Genomic DNA, 25635 nt, shown 5'->3' with positions numbered 1-25635 from the left:
GGGATGGATAATGGATAAAAAGTTGAAGAGTGGGATAGTTACAATTGTTCTTATTTGGGTTAATAAAATATCTATTTTTTTTTAATGGAAAATTTTATTGGCAAAAAAAAAAAATTGGTCGAAAGTGTAAGCAATTTTAAATTTAATGGAAAAGGTAACAAACTTTAGGAAAGTAGCGTGTCGCCATTTTGGGAATATTAATATTGATTGAATTCAAAATTATTATTTGCTTGACAAATTGGACATACTGTACGTAAGTCGAAATAATTTTAAACAGGAAAGGAAACGAAACCTGTCAAGACAAATAATTAAATACGTATAATCAGACATTACTTGACAACTATTGATCAACTATATTAGCCAGAATTGTAGAGCTATCATTGATTGGACAAGTAATATAGATTAATTAATAGTCAGACAAGTAGAAAAAACACATATATGAAAGTCTTATGCTGCTTGTCTGACAAGTGAATTGCCTCTACTACTCGTTGCTCTCATTATCATTTACTTATATCACTTGTTGTATTATGACTCGCTTATACACCTCACTGTTCATTTTCCTTAGCTATTTATTTAATCAAAAGATTTGTGTGATAATTCTTCACTCGTTCACGAATTTCTTAATCACAAGCCGAATTTCCAGCGACGAAACAATAGGATGAAGCCGAATTTGCATCGAAATCAACTTCTGAGGCGTACAGTTTAATTCCAAATGGAACAGAACGAGAGAAAGAGAGAGAGAGAGAGAGAGAAATGTATTTGAAGCTCCACGTTCATTTGTCTTCATTATCCTCTCATTATGACGAGGCTAGGGCCACTTTTCACGCATGCAACGACTCCGTTTCAAAATGGTTTCTGGTTTGGGTCAAAATGGAGAATCTTAATCCGGGTAGATCAGATGCGGGGAATTAGAGTGTAGAATCGAGGCATTTGGCGAGAAGCCTGGTTTATTTGACGAGCCTGTGCCAAGAAATTCTTTGAACCAAAGAACCGGCCTTTCCCTTTGAGGCTCTCTATCAAAGGGATTAAACCCTTTTACGCGTTGGTGTATAAAAAGCTGTTTTACAGAGAATTCGACGCCATTTCACCCCTCGATGTATGATTTGTGATACGTGACTCTACTAACTTTTCAATTGTAATTATAGAGTCGATCAAGGTGATAATCAATGAATTATCCGTCTCGTAAAATTTGTTAAAATTTGTTTCTATGAAAACTATGAATGAAAAAATGTTTTTGTTATTGCGATATCAAGTAAAAGGTCTTTTTCTATGTGTTTTGGAGTGAAACGAGACGTTGACGTATCGACGTTTACGAGTTTATGGATGGAAACAAGTGTTGCCTCTCGTTTCGCTTCGAATATATCCGGTATTAACTCGATAGGAATTTTTGACAAGGGTAAAAAAAAAAAAAAAAAAGGTAGGCTTGTGCGCGTTAATTGGAATTGGCGAGTATCGTTTGATTCATTGAAAATGCATAAATGAATAAATAACGAGGAAAATGTGTAATTAAGTGGTGTTAATTAAGTATAATAATAAATGGATGTAGAAGTTTTTAAGATGAAATTAATTTTAAGTGAAATTTGTATCCAAAATAATACGTTTCGTTTCAGAATTATTTCTTCTAATTGATTAATTAATAAAACTAACGATACTTTCCAAATGAATCCATAATTCATCCCTAAATCTTAATTAAAATCGTAATATATCTCGTCGATATATTATAAAAAAAAATGTATAAATTATTTTTTTAAAATAAATCGTGCAAATAAAATCTAAAAATAAACAGTTCGTTGTAACATCGCCAGATAAGTGGAATAAATCATGTACAATTGACAAGTAGAAAAGGAAAGTAGTATAAATCAACCGTCGGCCAGCCTTAAAAGTCCACCCAAAAGCAGATACCCAAGAAATGGAATACGCAAATTTATAGACGCAAAGAGGAATAAAGAAAGAGCATTTAACACGTACTGGAAGAGCAGTGGAGACGTCCTCGGGGCGTTATAATCATTGAGTATCGATCACTGGCCGCCTATGACGCAGTGTCTGCTTCGAGGAACTTCGAATTCGTCCAATCAGAGGGGACGACCGTTTGTGATGACCTCGTCCTTTCTAATCACCCCTTTGTGAACTGATTTCATAGTATTCTCGACAGAAACGTCGAGATTTGGCGAGAAGAAATGGAGAAAAGTAGAGGGAACAGACTCGTTCTCGAGTTTAAAATACTTGTCAGATATTTTTTAATGTTTTTCACTTGGTAACAATGTAGTCGCGTCGAGGAACAGCAACGAGACGGATTCGAGATTCCTCAAAGCGGGAGGATCGAGCACTTAACGAGGTATTTGTTTTGCGTTATTGCAGGCCACTATCCCAGAATCGCATGAACGCGCGGCGGTTTGCGATAAACACGATTGATCTTCGTGGCACTCCTCCTCGCGACGTTTAAACAATATTTGACGATAAATATTGCACCTCGTTGGCCATATGAAATAACAACAATTTCCACGTCCAACAACGGGAAAATGAATTTTGAGATATGATACAGAGGGCATACGATCGATTTGATCATCGTTATAGCAGTATGATTATATTTCGTGATATTATTTATTTACTTGTTCCACTTATTTGATCGTTATTGGTGGGTTTGATCCACTTGTTCATCTGTGACTGATACTCTATTTCGATCATTATTTTGGAACTGTTTTAATTATCTTATTGTGACTCATTTTTTTTTTTTGTTATTAGCAGTTTATTGCCTGATGTTATTTGTTTCATCACAACTATATATTTTCTAGTTGTATTCTTGATCACGAATATATCTAATTCTAGATACATGGTTCGTTTGTTCTATTTAAATATATTTGGCATATCTGATCCATGCTATCTGTTTCATTACAGCTATATATTTTCCCCTTGTATTCTGATCATGAATATATTTAGAATATATCTAGATCATGGTTTATTCTAGCTAAATATGTTTAATCCATCTGATCCATGCTGTTTGTTTCATTACAGCTATATATTTTCCACTTGTACTCTGTATTCTGATCATGAATATATCTAATTCTAGATATATGGTTTGTTTATTCTATTTAAATATGTTTGGCTTATCTCTTTGATCATTATTGGATTAATTTAATTGATTGTGAATGAATTTGGTTTTTATGGAATAATTATTGAATTAGCTGAAATGCTGTATTTTAATAATTAAAATTGAGATTGTTTTGAATTATTTCAAGAAAGTCTATACAATTTCTATCATATTTTTAATGACAGTAAAATATTTCACAATGCCATAAAGAATGGTCACTAGATCATATAATCAGATTTAATTAATAGTTTAATCTGAATTTATTTTTTTCAAGAAATCAAATCATTGAAGAATTTGACTCTAAAAAACATTACTGTTTATCAACATTTTCTGCACGAAAATCAAATCACTATTTTGCCTAGAAACTTTCATATCTCGACTTTTTGATCATTCTAACGCGCATCTCACGTGTTGATCAATCATTTAGATGCATGCATTATTTTTCCAATAATATGCACAATATTGTGCAAGAGTCTCATTTCATTTGCATTTATCGATCTTAATGAACTCATATCTTGAAGGAACTCCGTGATGAAATTATGGAGTTAATGTAATTATTTATTATTACACAGCAAATGTTTATTACACACAAAAAGAAAAAATAAATAATAGGATTGAAGTATCATTAAATGTCTGATCTTTCAACATAAAATTTTCATTTTCTTTTGATTGTGATTTACTGTTGGATGCGATCCAAACATGCTATTATTAGCTTTCAATCTTGATAATGTTCTACTTTCCTCCTTTTTTCTATTTTTTCTTATATTCTATTAAAAAAAAAAAAAAAAAAAAAGAGGAGAGATACGAATGCTAAAAGTTTTTTTTTAATAAATTTATTCGATATTTTGAAAAATTTAAATTTCAAAAAATAGATTTTAATGATACATTCATCTTATATTTCTTAAAATAATTAATCCGCATTTTGAAGAATTAATAATACCGATGAATAAACGGTGGAACATGAAAGTAATAAGAATCATTTTCCTTTAATAATGAATTTACATATTTAATTGCACATTTTCTCTGCACAGAATTTCACAACGAAATCTTTGACAATGAAAAATTAATTACTGATCGTAATTTAAATTTATAATATTATCGCAATTTGTATTTGAATCCATTTCAATTTTGCGGATTTATTTAACAAAACAGAATTAATCCAAGCTACGTAATTCCACGTCCAATTTTCTAAAACTTTCTTACACTTTTTATTTGCGCGCATAAAAATCTTTTAATTTAATTTTTTCTAAGATTTTCTTTCTCACTTCTGATTGATATAATAAATAAAAAAGACTTGTAATTATTAACTGATATTTTATTAACAAAAGTAACAATGGATTAAAGAATAATATTTATTATTTATTACTGTGGATATTTATATATTTATGGAAAATTTAAATATGCAAAATATATTTCATCTAAAATTTATTGCTAATAGATGGAATAAATAAGCAAATTCTTTAATCGTGTTCATAAAAATATTAATTTTAAATAAACATTCGTAGTTCTTTTATTATTTATATATTATTGTAAATTGTGTATAATTCTTGTTGATCATTATATGCGATTATTATCAGAGAAGATTAATTCAAAAAATTATATTTATTTTTTCAAATTTGTTTTTAAAAAACATCATAGACATAAATTTTAGACATCAATTCCGTCCAAATAATTGCAATTATTAGGATTATCCTAAGTTACTTCAAATAAGATATTATTGTGTTTGTTATAAATTAATTTGTAGAAGAAACTTTTAAAAGATGATTTGAAAAGACAACTTCTCTTTTATTCTTTTCCAGAAATATGTCAGCGAAGGGTCGATAGTTCGAGACTGCGTGCCAACGTGTGTGGAAAAGGGTGAGTACCTCGAATTTTCCATTTTCACGTACGTTCAAAACCCACCTACAATCCTTACTTACAAATTTACAAAAAAAAAAAAAAAAAAAAAAGGAAAAAAAAATTTCTGTCATATTTCATCTTTTTTCGCTTCCATCTATGCTATTTCTCTAAAAGTATTTCATCCATCACTGGAAATGCAGAAAACATGTTACAAAACATCCACAAAATACGAATGTTCTGTCGAACGAACAATTTGAAATATGTCTTCAATTTTCGCGCATGGGAATTGTCAATTTAAAATTTCTCCCGATTATTCCGCGAAAAATTCTGCACTGCGTCAAATCATCAAAGATGCACGCGTTAACGCGCATTTATTTAAATAATAAATTTATCCAAACGCCTCTAAAACTTCATTCAAATCAATCAAAAACGTTTCTTTTTCTTTAAATTTTTAAATTTTGCTCGTAAAACTCGACAATATTACAGATATAAAAATATATAATGTATCATCGAACAAGATAAGATGACATTAAAATACATTTTTATCTTCAACAGAATGAATAAATACTTAAACGTACATATATATATATATTTATATTCTTGCCCACGTCATGAATACGAACGAATTTAAAGGGTTTAAATAAACAAATAAAGGCAATATTGACGGATAGTTGAGGGGGAGGGGAAAAACGATTCCCAATTGATCAACGAACGAAATGCAAAATGCAAGGGGATACGATATCCTCGACGTAACTAAAGCAATTAATCTCCCCGTATTATATAAATATTATTCCTCGAAACGCCAATGAAAATTATTCCCTCGAGGGTGGTGTCAGAACAATTTCATTCTCTATTATTGTTATTGTTATTTCACGATCGCGTCGGCGTGCTCCCTCCTGTTTGATAACGCGATACAGCTGTTTTCGTAATTCCCGAGCTTTACGCCCCAATAATTTCCCCACTGTGGGTGGCTGCGTCGAGGGATATTGGGGGTGGTGGATCGGAAGAGGAAATTAAACGGTAACTAAGCTGGAAGATCGGGGTGGATAAGAAGTAAAAATAACAATTTTCGTTTTTTTTTTTTTATCTATTTAATTCGAAATTTTCTCACCCGACGATGAAGAAATGATTGGTTTATTCTACTATCGCTTATTGTCGCGTGGCCTTAGCTTTGAGATAATAACGAAATGAATTTTCAGATACGGTAAAGCGTGATATTGCGATCGGCTACTTGTGTGGCTAATCATTTATGATTGACTTATTCTACTCGATCATCACCATTTATTGGTTTATTCTACTTATCCTATCCTATCCTTTCCTTACTTGATCATCGTGGAACTGTATCATCTTATTTTATCATTTATGGCTTATTGTCTGACTATATTAGCCAGGTTACACTACTTACATTATAATTGCATTAAATCATTTATCCAATTATGATTACACTTCTATTATTTGGCTGGTCATTATCGATCGACTTGTATTACTTTTTTGATCACTCACTGAATCGAATTGCAACATTAAAAAAAAAAAACAGCAAGAAAGAAAATTTGTAAGACAAACTTACTGAGCACACTTTACTGTTGGATTAAAAAAAAAAAAAAAAGGAGGAAGAAAAGCATCGAATCGATTATCGACGACAAGTGTCCTTCGATTCTGAATTTCCTAATTAAATCAGGTGTCGGGCAAACTTCGCAGGAAAGAAAGAAGTTAAAGAGACCAGAAAATAAAGAAAAAGTGAAGGGGAAAAAGGAAAAGAAATAACGTGTCAGACGCGCGTAACGCGATTAGGGATAGACGAGACGCTTTCGAAGTGAAAATCCAATTCGAAACTTTTGTGATCCCCTCGACAGGTAATAGAGCGTACGTATCGTTCAACCCTACTGGAAATCCTGTTCCCACCGAATCTTGCGACCTATTTCCCTCCCTGAAAATTTTGTTCTCTGCTCAGATCTGCTTTATTCACGCCCCTCTTCGATATATTTTTATCTCGTATACTTTGTTTTTTTTTTTTTCTAATATTTTTATACCTCTTCTTCTACCTCCCTTAAATACGTTTCTTATTTTTAACGTTGGAAAATATTTTTCCTCGAAATTCCAAGATCGTCAATGATATTTAGTATCATAAATTAGGATCAATAGAATCATATTTGGTTTGGTTTACATTCATTCTTCGTGTCGAGCTCATTTTCCAAGTATCTTAAGCCTGTTCCTTCCTTCCTTTGCATCGAGTTTCGACTCGGTGTATAAACGAGACTGGATTTTTCACCCTCAACCAGATCGATCCTTCGACGACACGATTATTGCGCCATCGATGTCTCGTCTTTTCTCGGATAGAAAAATCGCTTGGACGAGTGGCAAGTTGTTTGGAAGGGGTTGTGGAAGAAGGATTTTTGGGAAGATAAATTTTCTAGATGTGGCACATTTTCTTGTGCTCTGTTTTTTGTAAGAGGCATTTTTTGGAAAGATAATATTGCAAAAGTGAATATATATATATATTTATTTATATTTATAATATTCTTTTCGAAGCTTGCAATAACAAAGAATCTTTTTTCTTTTTTCATTTTTCTGGATTATCAAAAATAGTTTTTTTTTAAATATTTGTCGAGATTTCCTCAAGATTTCTTTTTAAAAAAACTTCGAAATTTTCACAATCCTCCTATAAACTTTTTTTGTAAAATCTCGTTTTTCTAAATTTAAGAAAATTTCGAGCCAATATAGATAGAGAAACAAATGTACAAAATACACCTTTAAATTTTCATTGTATCACACTTCATCTTAAACATCATTTCATTCTGAGAAAATTTTCCTTCGATTATTGTAAAAAACTTTTATCCAAATGTCATCATCAATTCTAAATATACAAATAATAATAAAAAAATTAATTTAAAACAAAATATACAGTGATACGAATCAATATATATAGACAAGAATCACATCCTCAATTTTTATATCACAGCTCCAACGATCTCATTCTAATTCGAATTTTCGAAATTTTCCTGCTTCTGTGAAAAACTTTCGATCGTCGGAAGCGATCCAGATGTCACCACAGTCGCCACCAAATTCATCGTTCATTCGTTAAAGTTGCAACAAGCAGCGAAACGATAACTTCTCTGGCTTTTTTTTTTTTTTTTTTTATACTTTAGAATAACAGCGAACCCCCATTCAGGCTCACGAGACGAGTTTTCACGAATTTTTACGATTGGCGACCATCTCGCCAAATGTCCCTAGATTTTTATCCTTGTTTACGAGCTTTCGAAACGGCTGCCGGAAACAGTTCTCGAAGAGAGGAAATAAAGAATTCACCGGATAGACAGAGAACCGCCGCGACTTTTTAAACCTTCTTTCTTTTCTGCGCCCATTCTCATTTCTCCCTCCTCGTCTCTCTCTCTTTCTGGTGAAATTGGTATTCGCCGACCTTTCCTCCGGGATTCGATTAAACGGATCCCCTTTTGTCAATGAACTTTCCTCCCCTTAACGAGGTCTTTTACCTCTCCTTTTGTTTCGAAAACTTCTTCTCCTTCCCTATGGCCTACTTTTAATAAGTTTCCCATTTCGCTTGTTTCACTCAACGAGATAGGAGGAGATTGGATTGTGCATTAACGGTTAATTGGTTTGTTTCCCAACCGTTCTTTCTCCAGTTATGAAATCGCATTTTCATTTTTATACAATTGCGTTTGTTCGAGGTGAGAAAATCATTTGCATGATGCGGACGAGGGAAAAAAATTTTTAATTGAATCACGTTTATTAAATGTTTATTAAATTAGGATGTAATTCGAATGAATATTTAAGTATTATTTGGATATTGCAAGACAACGTGTATGAAAATGTACAGAAATTTGTATGGTTCAAAAATATAGGTATGTAAGCAGTAAGTAGAAGAAAATTATCCTTTTAACATAAAATTGGAAAATTTATTCAAAGCTCTCGAAAATTTCGCATGCCACTTCCTTATTTATTATATTCCCCCTAATACAAAGTCGAGGTTCAAAAATTCGATTTTGAATACAATTTAATAGGAGATGACACGTGAAATTTTTCAGTTTTGTATTGGGAGAATATAATATAAAAAAAAATGACACATGGATTTTTTGAAATTTAATGTACTATCGATGTACCGCATCACCTAATCATTTTTTAATCACTTTACTTAACTTACCAATTATGAAACTCGATATCTTTTCAAGATGATATACTTTTATTTACCTCTTCAAAAATCATATTTTCAAAAATATGCACGAAATATATATGTACATCACATAAGAATACAAAAATATATACATACATAGTCCCTTTAATAAATGAGACGAAAATACCTCTGTTCTAAATCTCTCCTTTGTAACGAAACAATCAAGTAGTAGAGAGTCAGTGAAATGGGAGAATTTTAAATTAAAATGTCCGTTCGATCGTTCTGTTGCAGAGGCCTGGAGCACGATGACGTATTGTTGCCAGCAGGACGGCTGCAACTCGGCCCCATCGTTCGTGTCCAGCAACAGCCTCGCGATGGTCGCGATCACGATGGTGCTCCTCCTTGTGCTTCGTGGCTAATACGTCGTTTCCAGCGACCAGGTGACCGCGAATGGAAGCTACGGGATCCCTTCGACATCACCGCGCTAACCATCGATTATTGTCCTGGCCTTTATCTTGCTGACTGGACGTTGACCAGTCGATAGTTGTCGAGCAACGATCGATCGAATATCTGTGAAATCTCCACCCTTCCATCGATTTTCCATTCCATTCTCTTTTTTGCTTTCGTTCGAAAAATTATCCGATTTCTATATTTTCTTTCCCATCTCTCTATCTTGCTTTGCTATCGATATTTATATTATTTTTCTTTTTCCGGGTTGAATGAAGAAGCCATTTGTGATTCTTAAGGGAAAGTTTAATCGGTGATTCAAGTTTCTTAATCTGACTTTCAGCTTCTGGGGAATTTTATTCGACTTAATTTTTGCGTAAAGAAATTCTGTTCTATACACGAAAGTTCGTTAAGTTTTTTTCCTCGTCTTCTCTTGTTAAATGTAAAACATTTGAGGAAATTAGGAACGTCGGTTGAAAGAGAGTTCCTGGTAAAATTCAATCTTTGTTCTTCGAGAGATAAAGACACCTATTCTTTTTCTCGATTGAAAGGTTGGATAATTTAAATTTTGTACAGATACAATTATCTATTAACTTCTAATTTTTTTTTTTTATCTAAAGAAAACAGTTTTTCTACGTTCATCAATCTTTAGAGATTTAGTTTGAACAGTCTCATGATTCCACTGAGAGACTTTCTTATGGATTCTTTTTATGATATTTCATACATTCGAAGAAGAAGATCGAATTCTTTTCACAGTTGAATTTCCATCGGTCAGCCTCCTTTTATTCGAAGCTGACACCCGCCTCTTGGGCGACCCTCGAATTCGATTTATTCGAGAACTGGTTCGCCGATTCTTCCACCCTTTTTCTTCGCTTCATACCACCATGAGTGCTCGATCTAACAAGAGCTGGAAAAGGGGGATTCTCGATGACACGTTCTCCAGTCACGCTTCGAGCAGGGACGAAATGGAATTCTTCGAGGCTTGGAAAATGTTATTTCGATGATTCGTTCGTATTACTTTCCCCACATAATCTTTTATCATTAATTTCTTATCCGATTTAATAATCGAAGAAATTTCTCACGCAATCCTGAAAATTATAGTATTTTGAATTATTATTTTTTATAATAATGATTAATTGAAAATTATAGTTAAGTATAAATTTGCTAAAATATTGCATTAATACGAGATAAGTAATTTTGCCATAATTTTTCGTTATTGAATTTGAAAAGATTGAAATTTATTTATTCGACGATACCATTAGATTATCTGTCTACTCGCCATATACTTTATTTCTTTTTGCTTCTCTTTGGTTTTGCTTCAGGAAACCTCTCAGCTTCATTCACGATGATCGATTTTCGATTCCTTCATCCTCCTTAGGATTCTATCGGTTTCCCATTTAGTTCTTCCACTTTTTCCCAAGTTTACTCTCCTCTATTTTCCCTCCATGACAACACTTGCCACATTTTCCACTGGATCTCTCTTCAAAATATCTCAAAACTTGTCCCTGTAATATTCAAAACACAAAAAAAAAAAAAAACGTGTATTATAATTCGTCTAATAATATATTTTCGAAAAGAATCGAAGAAAAATACGAAATATAAAATGAGAGAGAGAGAGAGAGAGAGAGAGAGAGAGAGAGAGAGAGAGAAAGAGAAACAGACAACCATCGATTCATCGTCAATTCCGATCGAGCAAGAATTGGCCACCGCGATCGCGAGAAAAAAAAATTGGACCACAAAAAACCCGTGATAGCGGGGACGAGATAAAAGCGGAAGTAAAGCGCGCGAAGAGAAAAGGATTCCTCGATGGTTCGATCATTCGTGGTCAATCCGATTCATATTTCTATAGATCGTAAGATTCGTTCACGAAGGAGAAAAGAGGAGGAGGGGGAGGGGGCAAAAAAAAAGAGAAAAAAGAATAAGGTAGTAATTTGGAAGAAATGGTAAAAGAGAAAAAAAAAAAAAAAAGAAAAAAAAAAGAAATGGAAGAGGAAAAAATGAAACCCGCGTGGATATATAAATATATATACATATATATATATATATTATGTAACCTACATACAGACAACAGTTTAATGAGGAACAGTGAGGATAATAATGATAACGTTATTATTATTATGATTACTATTATTACTATTATTATTATTGATTATTATTATTATGAATTATTATTATTACTATATTGCTACTAATTACTACTATTACCATTAACTATTACCATTACTAAAAGATTAACGAAACACTAAACTGGAAGTATTACACCGATTATACATAAATTTAATTATACATATGTATATATATATATATATATATATATATATTTATATATATAAAGGGATATATATATATATATATAAAATATATATATATAAATACATATATATATATTATAAATATATACATAGTAGCGATAAAAGATCGATAGGCGTCGAAATCGAATGGAGAGTTTGTCGATTATTATTACTACCGTATTGTAACCGCTTGAAGTAGCCTTAATAATTGTAATTAACGAACGCACGCGTGAGATATTAAAAGAAAAAAAAAAAACTGCGTATATTTTATTGGTTGGTGTGAGGAGACTGCGTATTACCTCGTTTTAATCTTGTTTTCTAAATATTTATTTTTTCCTTCCACTTCTTTTTCAATGATTAAAAGTTTTGAAAGAAGTCGTCAAGCAGAATTATAAACGCATCTTAGAAAAGAAGAATTTTATTAAATAACAATTTTTCTCTTGCACGGTTTCCTATTGCCGCTCGTATTGGTCAATTAAATATCATTCGTCTTAGTCAATTACCACGAGTCGAATTGCTACTAGAGATAAATTTAAATTTTAATCGAACAATTACTTGACTTTTTAATCGAAACAAATAATTTTCCCAACTTTCTTCCAACTTTTTCCCAACGGAATGGAAAACAAGAATTAAATATTTATTATAAACTTAACTTTTAACATTTTCGATATAGAGATCAGATGATCGAGATCAAAACGAGAACATTCGTTCTCTCCTCAGGTTAACCAACATCTGAAATTCCTAAATTGTAGAATGATTCATCCTAGTCGGTAAGCGAGTCACAAATAGTAGAGATGATAATCTACTTTATCTGTTTCACGAATGAAAGCAATGAAAATAAAAAAATGAAAAAAAAAAAAAAAATATCACGAAGGTAGCATACAGAAATTATTAGCGATTATATACCTGTTCTTCTGAGATTAGGCGAAGAGATGATTTATCTAAAATGAAAATTAGCTCGAGTCTAGCGATAAATGATACTTGATAACACTTAACCTGTTTCCCGTCACGGATGTCAACCGATCGATTAACGTCGTTGTTATTGTTGGACGAATGTTTCGAGGTAGAAATTATTCCAAATTCGAATAATTTTTCAATTTTTTTGAAAAATAATAATGGAAATCGAATCGAACGTGGATTTTCGATGCAACGTTGTTAATTCGAGACGGAGAGGTTAGGTTTTGATTACGTACTGCCATTACGTATTTGAATGGAAATCGATGAATTGACAAATTTAATATAAACGTTCTGTAATACAGTAGAGAAAATATATGTGAAAAATTTATAATACAATGTAATTTTAAAATTTTTCTTCTATGATAAGAGCTTATATGATAAAAATATATATATATATATATACATATAATAGTGTTCGTGAAATATATATTTGATGAAAACATCTACAATAGTATTTCCAATATTTAATGACACTAGCGTGAAAATTTGTCAAGTGATCGTATTCAATATTGGAAATTTGTCACATCACAGGAACCGTATGTTGGTACAAATATTTGAAATTTGTCACGATGTTACGATCGAAATGTCACAATGTTCGCCATGATAAAATTCAGCCACATGACAGCAAATAAATTAACCTTTGCATTTTACTAGTCATCTTACAATTTCTTCTACATAACTGTTCTTGTATCTAATATAATAAAAGAGGGGGAGGGAAGAAAAAAATCCCAAATTGAACAACGACACGAATCTATTTATATTAACACTTTCATTATTGAATCAAATAGAAATAAGTTGTTTAAGATTCCAAATCTTCACGAATGATCTATGAGTTCTAATCTATAAATCTATTCTAATCTAATAAATCGAGGTTTTATCAATTTAATCAAGTAGAAAAGATGTTTCATCAAAGATCCATGAAGAATCGAATTCGATATTCCACACCACGAACATTATATAATCCTGTTTTAAATTGAAAAAAAAATTTAAAAGCTACAATTGTTGCGGATCATCAATTCAAACTTCGCTTACACTTTATCCATGTATTTTTATAACACAAAGTGACAAAGGTGGCGCTTGTGTCCACGTGGATCCGTAATCATTGTGGCTCGATCTACCTTCCAAGTTTTCATAATCTCGATCCTCGATCGTTCGTACATACATATACGATTTAAATTGCAAAAAAAAAAAAAAAAAATCAAAAATAACAAAAATATAAATTTTAAAGCAATTCTACCTCGAATCATTCCGTATATCAATAGTATATAAATAAAAGAAAGATAAAAAAAAAAAAAAAAGAACGAAGTGGATCATTGAATATCGAAGTTTTATCAGGACGCACACAAGTAAAAAAGAGCGAAAAAAAAACCATGACTTTCAGATGATGTATTAACGAGTTATATATTAACGATACTATAATTCTAGGCGACTTCCTTAGCGTGTAAGATTTTATTATAACCAACAAGGGACGCTCGATAATAAATCCGACATCGTTCCAAGCTCCTAAATAAACGGATGAAGGTTATCAACAAAAAAAAAAAAACAGAATAAACGAAAAAAAGGAAAAAAGAAAAAGGATAAAAAGAAAAGCTTCCACATCGATCGAATAAAGATCGATGAGTGGATACATGATTTCCGTGCGAGAAAAGTGTTTAGGAAGTGCGAGTATAGATGGCGTTTCAACGTACAGCGTAACATTTTACATTTGCTTCGAGCACTATTTCAATAGATACATTATTAAAGAGGTTCGTGAGAGAAAGTTAAAAAAAAAAAAAAAAAAAAAAAAAACGTCTAAACGAGAAAATTGTCTATTTTTTTTTCTTCCTGCATTGATTTGTAATGAGATAACGATGAATGTGAAAGTTTGGGTGAATCTTACGCATGTATGATGATATAATCTGTACGAAGAACTTTATCATTTAAATTTTATTTTTAATTTTTCTTATTGATTTGATAGGATAATAAGAAGTGATTTTTTTCATTTTCTATTGAATTATTATTTTTTTGTCTATAAATTGAGAATATATTTGAAATAATTTATGCAATAGAAACATTTCAGAGTTAGTTTTGGTTAGGTTAAATTTTGGATGAAGTTATATAAGATATTTTGATGTCGTCATTAACAATGAATGTCATCAAAACAAAATCTCACATTATATCAGATACAACGACGAGTTAACATATGAAAATTTTTGATTAATCGAAAAATTAATTTAAAAAATTATACGATCATATTTCTAAGATTCTAATTCTAAATAATAAAATCTCTTCTATTGTCATGTAAGTTCGTTAAAAGGTTTTCGAAAAAGAAAGAAAAAAAAAAACGAAAAGAACGATTAACGAATCTGTTTCTGAATGAGAATGAACGAATGTACGAATGAATAGGCGATGAAAAAGGAAAAAGTCTGGTAAAACGTTCGAATGAATTTCCGTTCAAGACAATTTAAGAGTGAGACAGAGAAGGAACGAAGAAAGATGTGCATCCTGTGAAACTTCGAAATCGTTGAGACGTCGAGTTGTCGTCGAGTGGGCCTTTTTAAAGTTCTTTTCGAGCCTCCGAGCCCTTGACGACTGAGTGTTCGCCGCTTTTAAACCTTCCGACATTTCACTCTTAACATTCGTCGTGAATGATAAAAACTATTTTCTTTTGTTAAGTGTAATCAACTTTATTTACAAAAAATTAATGGAAAAGAATTTAAAAAAAAAAAAAAAGAGAAATGGATAAAAATGGATAAAAATTTGAAGAGAGTAAAACTTTTCGAAGAAAAAAAAAATTACGAAAGGAAAATATGAAAAAAATTATAGATTCAAGGAGAATGTTGAAAGGAAAAAGAATATGAAAAAGATGAGAAAATTTATGAAAATAAATATGGAAATGATATTGAAGAGTTATAGGAGATATTAAATAAGTAAGAATAAATAAATCTTGAGCAAAGATGAAAATAATAATAAATTCGAAAAGGAAAAATGAAAATGATGTTAATGGAAGGGAGAATGTGAAAAAATTGGAACATTTATGAAAATAAATATCGATAAGAGGAAATATGAAAGCCAGCGGATTTATAGAAATTAAAAGTAAATAACGTATAAAAGATGCTACAAAAAAGAAAAAAATAGATTAAATAGAAAAAAATAAAAATTGCAGATTCATAGGTATTTCATGATTTCCCAACGGTGCTCGATATATCTTCTGATGGCATACGATGCGAGACGATTTAATTGCATCGACTATTGTGCGGAAGTGGAATTTCGGGATTGAAATGGAGGGGATGGCTCGTTTCCGGTCGAATTCGACGGCTTGATCGACGATGGCGAAGGATTTTGTTGATTTTAATGGTGGACGAAGGAGCGAGAGAGAAAGTGGTATGCAATGAACACACGTGGAAATGAGAAAAAAGAAGTAGAATTTAAAACGTAAAGAAATAGAATAGGTAATAATATTGAAATATAATATTATATATGTAAATTTGATAAAAAAATTTTTCAGCGAATATTATTTGCAGTGAAAAAAAAGGAAAAAAAAAAAAAGAAAAGAAGAAGAAAGAAATATTGATAAATTTCTTCTAAGAATTGGATACAAATCAAAGAAATAATTGGTCCTTTTCAGAATTATTGAATATATTCTCCATTAATATAATATTAGATAAAAAGAAATTAAGATTAAAAATCGAGATAAGGTGTTTGAAATTTTGACAAGACGTCTCGAGAGGTCTTCTTCCTTTTCTTCTTTTTCTCGTGTTGCAACACGGTTTTTATTCGAAACAGTCGATTGTGCATTCCATCCTTTCATTTTCATCTTCCTTTTCTTTGTTTCTTTATTTATGAATCGAGCGTTGAAGGAGAAATAGAGAGAAGGATGGAATTCACCTCTTTTCAAAAACAAAGAGAGAAAGAAAAAGGATAAAAAATACTTGGGATTCGGTTCCTATCCTCCTCCTATTTAATTTTTCGAATGGAAAAATTATGATTCTTCGGAGGAATTGAAACTATATTTCTAAAATATATTTATCTGTCGTGTTTTTTTATTAGAAAACGAAGGGATAGAATTTATGGCGAAGAGTGGAAGAAAAATTATATTTCAGTTCTCTATTAGATCGAGAGAGAAAAAAAAGTTTTCAGATAAAAAGTTAAAGGATGGACAAAGTGGTCGGGAATGTAATTATTTCGTTTTCTTTTTCATGTACAAGTTTCGCGAGATTTTATTCCGTAGTTCCAATCGAAAAATCGGAGAAAACATTAAGGAAATAATTGGGAAAGTAATTACTCTGAATCGTCTTTTATTAGCAACTTTTTCCATTCTACTTTCTACGAGATTTTGTTTTAAACATTTGTTGAGAGATCGATTTCAAAGACAGATTTCCAAGGACAGGTAGGAAAAGGGTCTAATTCTTTATTTTTAATTTTCTTTTCATTAATTACTTTTCAATTGCAACTTTTTTTTTTATTTCTCAAAAGAATTTCATTTCCTATTTTTGATTGACAAATTATACGTTCAACAACTTTTCTTTATTTTTCATTGCTTCATTCTTTTTTCTACTTTTACTCATCTTTCATTATCCTACGTTATTTTTTCTTATTCTCATTTCTCTTTTTCTTCTCAAATTCTCTTTTATAATTGTATTTAATTTTTCGTTCCTTGCAAAATTTTATTTCCCACTTTTTATCAAATCGACGAAAGGAATCGAATCGAATAAAAGAACGAAGTAGGAGAATAATTGGAGAAGTAATTTTTCTAAATCTTCCTTTACCTGGCCATTATTTTTCTTTCCATTGTCCATTTTCTTTCTCAAAAACTTTCTCAAAAACTCGTCCATCCCCATTGAGAAATCGTACAAATAAATCGTAGCGAAACTTAATCCATAATTTACCAGAGGTGGAGATAAGCTATTCGTTATTAATGTGATGAAGTAGAATCGACCGAGTATAGTCAGACATCGGAGGAACAAAGCGGCTTGAAACTACTTAGCGAGAAAGGAAACCTCGTTCTTGCGGTCCATTCATCTTTCTCTTTACCTTTTTCCAACTCTGATTACCGTTTCTTCAACGATCCCATCCCTTTCTTGCTCTTGAGAGCAAAAATTCTTCACCTTTTGTCCCCATTCCCCACCCCTCGATTTTACCGATCAACTCTTTTCATCGTCTTTCATCGACGACATCCTCTTCTTTTCTTTCTTTCTTTCTTCTCGATAAATTTGTTTTCTTTTTTTATGCATAAGAAATTATGAAATAATAAACTGGGCTCTTTTCTTTTGGTCGAAGAGAACGATTGAAGATATAAAAGTGGAGATGAACGATAACGAGATAAAAACGAGATCATATTATATTTTATGGTATTATATTTAAAATATTATGTGATCGATCGTAATTTGTGAGGATATTAAACGAAAAAATATTAAAGAAAATGACAAGAAAAAAAGGTTGATATAGTGATGAATTTAATTAAAAAGAAAGAAAAAAAGAAACCTGAATAAGAAATTATTAAAAAAATTTTCAAAGAAAAGAAATTTTTAAGTTATTCGACGAGATGAAAAAAAATTTGAATAATAGTAAAAAGTTATTTAAAAAATCTTCAAAGAAAAGAAATCTTAAAAATACTCGACAAGATGGCGAGGAAAAAAAAAAGAAACCCCCCTTGAATAACAGCGAGAAATATATTTAAGAAAATTTCAATGAAAAGAAATCTTAAAAGTATTCGAGAGAGATTTATAATTTATTTCCATATTGTCGTCGATTAGTTTTCTAGATATATTCCGTTGAATAACAAAGGAAGGAGGGGGGAGAGGGGCGACCGGAAGTGGGGCATAAATCGCTGGCAGAATTCGTTTTCGCGTGGAGGCACGATCAATCAGAGTCTCGACGCCTGTTTCGTTTCTTGAAAAATACGATTTACGTAGCTCGTAAATAATCGTACACCTCGTCGACGTGACGAGAACTTATGGGACTCGTGTCACTCGAATTGTACGATCGAGTACAACGAACGATCGTATAATTAAGATTTGAGAATCGTTCGACATCCTCGATAGAATTGAATTTCTTCGATCGTTGAGATTTAGATGGTTGGAATAGAACGAGTTGAAGAAAGAGAGAAAGAGATAGAGAAGGAACGAGTGTCCTTGAGAATCTTAGAAAATTTTCTGAATGTATTACATCTCGTCGAGAAAGAATATGGTGATTTTTTTTTTATGAATTTTTGGCTAATTTAAATGTTGAAAAATTATAATTTCGTTTTTCTAAACGTAAAAAATATTTTTATAAAGGGAGAAACTATTTTCGTTGGAAAATAGAAATACACGTAGAAAAGAATACGAAGGATTTTAAATTTTATAAATATTCCTGGAATTATTACGAGAATTATTCATAATTAAAAATTAAGGTATAGATTAGATGCGATTAAAAGATAAAAATCTTTATTTTAATATGTAGATTCACTTCTTTAATCAATATTAAAAGAATCAAGCAATTAATTCACATGTATACTTTCAAAAAACAAAAGATTGCTTCGATATCTCATTGTAAAATTCTTAAAAAGAAACCAAAACTAAATATCATCGATTCATTAATTAATGAAAAACATTAAAGTACTCACATGGAACGAACGATACATGACTTTCAAACACGTACGTAACACCCACAAACCATCCTACTCTTTATTGTTCCTACAATCGTTGATCCTCGTTACATCCACCCCTAATGTACCATATTCAACATATCGTCACGATCGCCGTTCCCCCAATTTCCAATGGAAATACCTTGATCGAGGTCAGCTGCCTGTTCCCAGATCTCGACACAAGAAACGAGGCAGAAGATCGACCGACCATCCCTCTGCGAACCGTGTTCCCGCGGTTGAGATTTCTGCCAGGTATCAGACCGCATCGAGGTCCGATTAAATTTGTAGGGGCGTTCAACCGCGAACGGAGAAACGTGTAACTCCATTTTCGAAAGACAGTGGAGGGAATCATCATCGTTCTTAGTTCATTAAGTATTGAAAGAAAGTTGGCGTGGATTCTTGGTGATGTCGAAGCGAGAGATGGGATTTTGAGGTTAGGAGAGGGAATAAAAAGTGTGTAAATTCTGTGATTCGTATTTCATGATGAAGTAATGTATGTCTATTTTTATTTTGGGGAGACAGACAGAGAGGAATCATTGGTTTTGAATTATTATAGAGATTGGATTTTAGGAGGTTAGAAATGATGAATGAACAAAAGGGCAAAATGCAAAATTGAATATAGATGATTTGTATTTTGTATAAAATAATGTGTAATTAATTATATAAGTTAGTTCATAGTTTAAGAAGTTGATTGAAGGAAGTTGATGTCGATTGGTTAGTTCTATGATGAAGTTGAAGAAAATTGAGGTTAGGAAAAGAAATGATGAATGAATATATATTATTAATTAAATTATGATATAAATAATGATATAAAAATCTTTTTTTTCATTATATATTTTATATTTTTATATTCTTTTTAATTTCAATATTGTGTTATGGCACAAATTAAATTGTAATTAGTTTAACATTGAATCAACTTATATTGGATAACTTAGAATAATAATAAAACAGCACAGTTCGTTTTTTTATTACACTTATATCATTATGATTTTCAATAAATCATTCGTGATTTATATGAATGAATTTTCGTTTCTCTATTTATAGATTATCTTGAATCGATTCTAAACATCAAGATAAAAATATATAATCTTATACAGATATACATATATTTATGCAAGACATGAAAAATTTAATTTTCCATTAAATGTGAAGTGAGATGTATATACGTAGAGAGACTCAATTAAAAGCAGGCAGACAGGCGAGAAAATATGAATCTTTTCTTAGAAACAAACTTTTATTTTTCATTATGATGAAAAAAATTTTGTTCTTGGTTCTTTTGTATTTCAATATAAGAGGTAAAAGTGAGTGTAATCCTTGACTTTCAACGAGCGACATCTTGCGTTATCGTGCAACAGGTCTCCATTGTATTATAAATCTTCTTGTTTTATTACAGCAATTTCTTTCGCTTTAAATGAATCGATGATAATAATTGATGATGGGAGAAAATTTTATTAAATTTTTTTAATTATTCTTAAATTTTATTAATCAATTATTATTTAATTTTATTCAATAAATTATTTAATATTTATAAAACATAGCTGTGCATAGAGATTGGAAGAATTTATAATTTTATTTCGTTTCTGATGATTGAATGATAGAGAATGAAAATTATAATATGAATATTTTCGTGTTTAAAATTTTAAAAATAGGAACAACTGGATGAAGATGAAACACAGTTTGTGAGAATTCGACAGTGTGTTACGTTATTTATTTTAGAATTTGTACGCTCTGTTGTCACAAATGATTTCACAGAGCGTACCGATTCTTTAATAAGTGTCGTCAACAATTATCAACCCTTGAGGATCATCCAGGGCTACGAAGCTTGAACGAATACAAAGTAAGAAAACAGCTTTGGTGAAAATATTTGTAATTTGTAGAAACATGAAATAATAAAAGAAAGAGATATAAAAATAAATATAAAAAAATATATTGTCGAATTTTTTATTCCTTTCTGCTCTCGATAGTTCAAAAGTTTTTGCATTTAGAAATTTTATAGTTAAAAAATTCGAAAATTAAATATTCAAAGTATAGAATTAAGGGTTTAATAATCTATTAATTTCAAAGTTCAATGTTTAATCATTCATGTTCGATAATCTAAGTTTCAAAGTCATTAATCAAAATTCTAAAGTCCAAAATGCATTGCATAAAAATTTAAAATTCAAAGTCTAATAATTTAAAATATTTATAATTCATTAATCAAATATCTATCATTTAAAAAATTCCAAATTTAGAGTAATAATATTTAAAATTTAAAATTTAAGACTTACAATTCAGAGATTCAAATTTCAAAAATAATTTGAAATAGTTTAATGACCAAAGTTCATTGATATTAATAAGATTCAGATTTACCTGAAATAAAAAAAATTCAATATTTAAAATTTAAAAATTCAAAGATTCAAATCTTAAAAATAATTTCCAGATTCAAAATTCTAAAAATCAAATAATACTACCAATGCAAGGATATAACAATTTTAACCTTTGCTATTTTTTTTCACCATCAATTTCCAAACTTCATCCTCCATCTTCTCTTTTCCTCTCGACTCCACTCGTAGCTCGTTAGCTCGAAAGGGGAATAATTTCATTAGTGTCGTCTCAAAATTGGAAAAGCGTGTCCCTTCAATAATTACAATATCGTCTCCTTTCAGCAACTAGTCTTATGTCACTTATAATGATTTCAATGACAAATTTGGTCACCAATTGATGTGTAATAAATGTATCAATGACACATCAAGATTTCTTCCAGTAATCGAGTTAAAATAAATTTTTAACATGCTAAAATATATATATATATATAGAATTTTTGAAAAAAATTGTGCAAAAAAAACTGTGTAGAGACTGTGAAGAAAAATTCATATTTCTGAAAATTGAATGATTGAAAATTATTGAAATTATTTTTGGAAATCATAAATCGATTGTAAATTATTTTTCAATTTTTAATAAAATTTACAGAATTTTTCAAACTAAGAAAAAAAGAATTTATGAGGATTGAAGAATATTGACATTCTTGATTAATAAACTATTTGAGAAAAATTATTTTGCAATTTTTAGATTTGATAATTTATCATAATTTATCAAAAAATAATGTTCAAAAGAATCTTATTCAAAAAACATTCGTATACATTATCTTCTTCCACTACTTTCTATTTCTCATCCGATTTATCCTTATCATTAATTCTTTTTCCAATTAAATTAAAAGAGGAATAAAATATTTTATAAGTACTTAATTAACGAGCAATTCTCATTCATTACTTTAATCTTGAATTACACCTTTTGTCATATAAATTCCTAATATCCTATTATACAATCTTCAGATAACAATATATAAATTAGACTTTGATATTAAATAAAACGAGATGTAAAATTAAATGAAATATGAAAAGTGCAAAGAAAAAAATATATATAAATATTTATTCCAAATTTTCTACAATTTTTTTTTTTTTAATAAAACAATCCCCCAGTATTCTCTACTGTATCCACAAAAACTATCAAAGATATCTTCGTCAAAAATCTCAAAGAACACCATTTGATCGCTCTTCCAACACAGGAGGAAATATTTTCTCGAGAACCAGTTTCCAGTGAAAGAGCACCAATCCCAGGAGGCCCATTTCGACTCCTGATAATTATCCACGGACAATGTATCCGACGATTGGAATCCATCTTGGACCGAGATTACCAACCTATTTTGATCTGCTCGCGTGTCGGGGCGATTGGGCACCGCCTTTGTCGTGTCGAGATATCATCCCCTTTTGTAATTCTATATTCTTCGAGCCCTCCTCTATCTTTTTCTAGAAGATGATCTTAATTATTGACGAATTAAAGGGGAAAAATGGTGATTTAGATTTTAAATTTTACTTTGCTTCGAGGAAAAAATTCCATTTTCGTTTCGTTTGTATTTAAATTTTTGGTAATTAGAATTTAGAAAAATTTAATTCCTCTATCGTCATACACGATCCAATCCATGATTATGAATTTTTCTTTTGCTTTATAAAATTTTATTTTGTTAAAATGTAGAAACGTGAACATTTGATAGAATAGAACAGAAGGCAAATAGTTTAAGAATAGAATAAATCAATTAATCATGTCAATTTGTATTCAATAATCCATATCCATCCAGTTCTATTATATTGCGTAATTAGTAAGTAAAGTTAGGAGAGGCGAACTCTGATATAGAACTGTCGCCATTATAATTCATCCTTAATCCAAGCTTGATTCAGGTCTCAATGATGTTATATAAGACGTGGAATTAAGAAAATCGATTCGAAGGATCAAACTTGGTCAAGTTTGAATCGAGTCAAGGGTTGAATTATAGAGAATTATACATATAGGGAACAACGAAAATCGATTTCTATTATTCTGGGTTTATGTAGAACTTTGATGAACCTGTTTCATATTCCGATCGATGCACGATTAAATTCTATTATTTCTATAAGGTATGGTTCATTAAGGGATATAATTTACATTACAATAATTTATGAACTTGAAGAGAACTTGTATTAAAATTGAAATAAAGACGAATTTGTAATAGTGATTATTATTATTTTAATTTTTCAAATTTATTCAATCTTGAATAAATTTGATATTCATCATTTAATTTATAAGATGGCAACGCTTATTTGAGTTTCTTAATTTTAGAATATTGATTTGTTGCCGATGGCCAATATCGTGGAAAGTACATATTATAATAAAATTTATAAAAATAGGAAATTTAAATATATCTTTATATGATCTTATAATATAATGTTTAATACTATATTTAATATTCGATACCAAGTAAAGTAATATTTCACAAAAGTTGTGGAATAAAATATGGATTAAGAAAAACATTGCAAATTAAGAATTTAATCATTTCCATTACAATATCTAAATATTAAATTTTATAAAATTATCCGTTTAAACTGTGATTGTTACTTGTTTTAAAAAATTTTTCATGAAAGATTTATTAATTTATTTGGGATGATTTAAGAATAATTGAGGTTAATAACAAGTAAATGGTAGAAGGATTTTTCTGTTAATCTAGAAATAAAATATTAATACAAGAATCAATCAAAAATAGTATATACATAAAAGAAAGAAAATGTTTTTTGTAATATACATTTTAAGAAAATAATCGATTGTCAATCATTTTCCTCTCAATCTTAGAAATTTTCAACTACACTGGATATTAATGTCTTTTATCCTCATTTATATTAAAAAAAAAAGTATACTTTAATAAAATAATAAATTGTAATCGTTTTTGATTTCCTTCTATTTTTATAAATTTTTTTAAAAACTGTACTCAAAAATGATAGAAGAAAAAAAAAAGAAAAAGGACAGGTCATCGAAGAATTCTAAAATATCTACAATAAACTAAGAACACAAAAAAGCAATAACATCATTTATTGCTCGTACCAAGATATTCATCTCGATTCGAAATCGAGATGAATCAACTACAAAGGTGAACACACTATTTACGGCACTTAATTCAGCGCCATTTTCTTCCGCCGTTTAATCCATCCCCTAACACGGTACGATTTCACAACCTTTTGTATCTCAATGTTCTCGTTTTTAAACTAAAAATCTATCTATCTTTTTTCTAGGAAAAAAAGAAAAAAACAAGCTTTATTTAACTCACTGTGCCTATTTAACTCTTCGGTCTAAACATTTCAACGGTGGAGTGGAAGGACACAGAAGAAGCAACGTTTTTTTTTTCTCTTTAATTTTCCACTTCTGGAACACGACGCACGAGTCCTCTCGAGCATTCTACGAAAAAAAAAAAAAAAAAAAAAAAAGAGAAAGAGAAAGAGAGGAAAAAAGAGGGAAATTAGACAGAAAGAGGAGAAACCAACGACACGTATCTTCTCAACGAACCTCGTTAATGACTCGTATCCAAAGAGTCATCCAGTTGTTTTGAAATTTGAGGAAGAAACATTGTCCCATGTTAGGGGTTAGATGGACTCATTTCGTTCAGTGACTCTTCCTTTATTTGATCCAAGAGTAAGAAATTGATGAGACGGCATCGAAACATTTATTACATTATTTTTACTATTAATGGCTAGCTAGGATGAGGCGAATTTTACTCGTCCAACTCGCGTCTTCCATACCATGTCAAAATTGATTCTAGACGATCCAAAGATGGTGTTTCATCATTTCGATTGGAATTTTTTTCTTCGCTTTCAAAGCGCGTGCAAATTGAGAAATTGAAATCTTGGATTATCTAGATTAATTGTTAGTTACATAAAGGAAAATATTATGGAAAATTTGGTTGCCACTTCCTGTGATGATGAATGATAATGAAGAA

General features: G+C 30.4%; 1 protein-coding gene across 1 annotated transcript in view; it reads left to right on the top strand.

The window, feature by feature from the left end:
• LOC100870834 (U-scoloptoxin(05)-Sm1a) overlaps positions 1 to 15084 on the top strand; it is a 101749-nt gene extending 86665 nt beyond the window's left edge. The window contains exons 3-4 of the mRNA XM_003695927.4: positions 4888 to 4945; positions 9348 to 15084. Of these exons, the coding sequence (XP_003695975.1) occupies positions 4888 to 4945; positions 9348 to 9475 (186 nt within the window). The 3' untranslated portion in view covers positions 9476 to 15084. The remainder of the gene's footprint in view (positions 1 to 4887; positions 4946 to 9347) is intronic.
• The last annotated feature ends 10551 nt before the right edge of the window (positions 15085 to 25635 follow it).

The sequence above is a fragment of the Apis florea genome, unplaced genomic scaffold, assembly GCF_048593485.1.
Source record: "Apis florea isolate Af1SG1 unplaced genomic scaffold, ASM4859348v1 contig_2272_pilon, whole genome shotgun sequence".
Classification (NCBI taxonomy): Eukaryota; Metazoa; Arthropoda; class Insecta; order Hymenoptera; family Apidae; genus Apis; species Apis florea.
The sequence above is the reverse complement of the archived record's forward strand: the minus strand, read 5'-3'. Positions and strand labels throughout refer to the sequence as shown.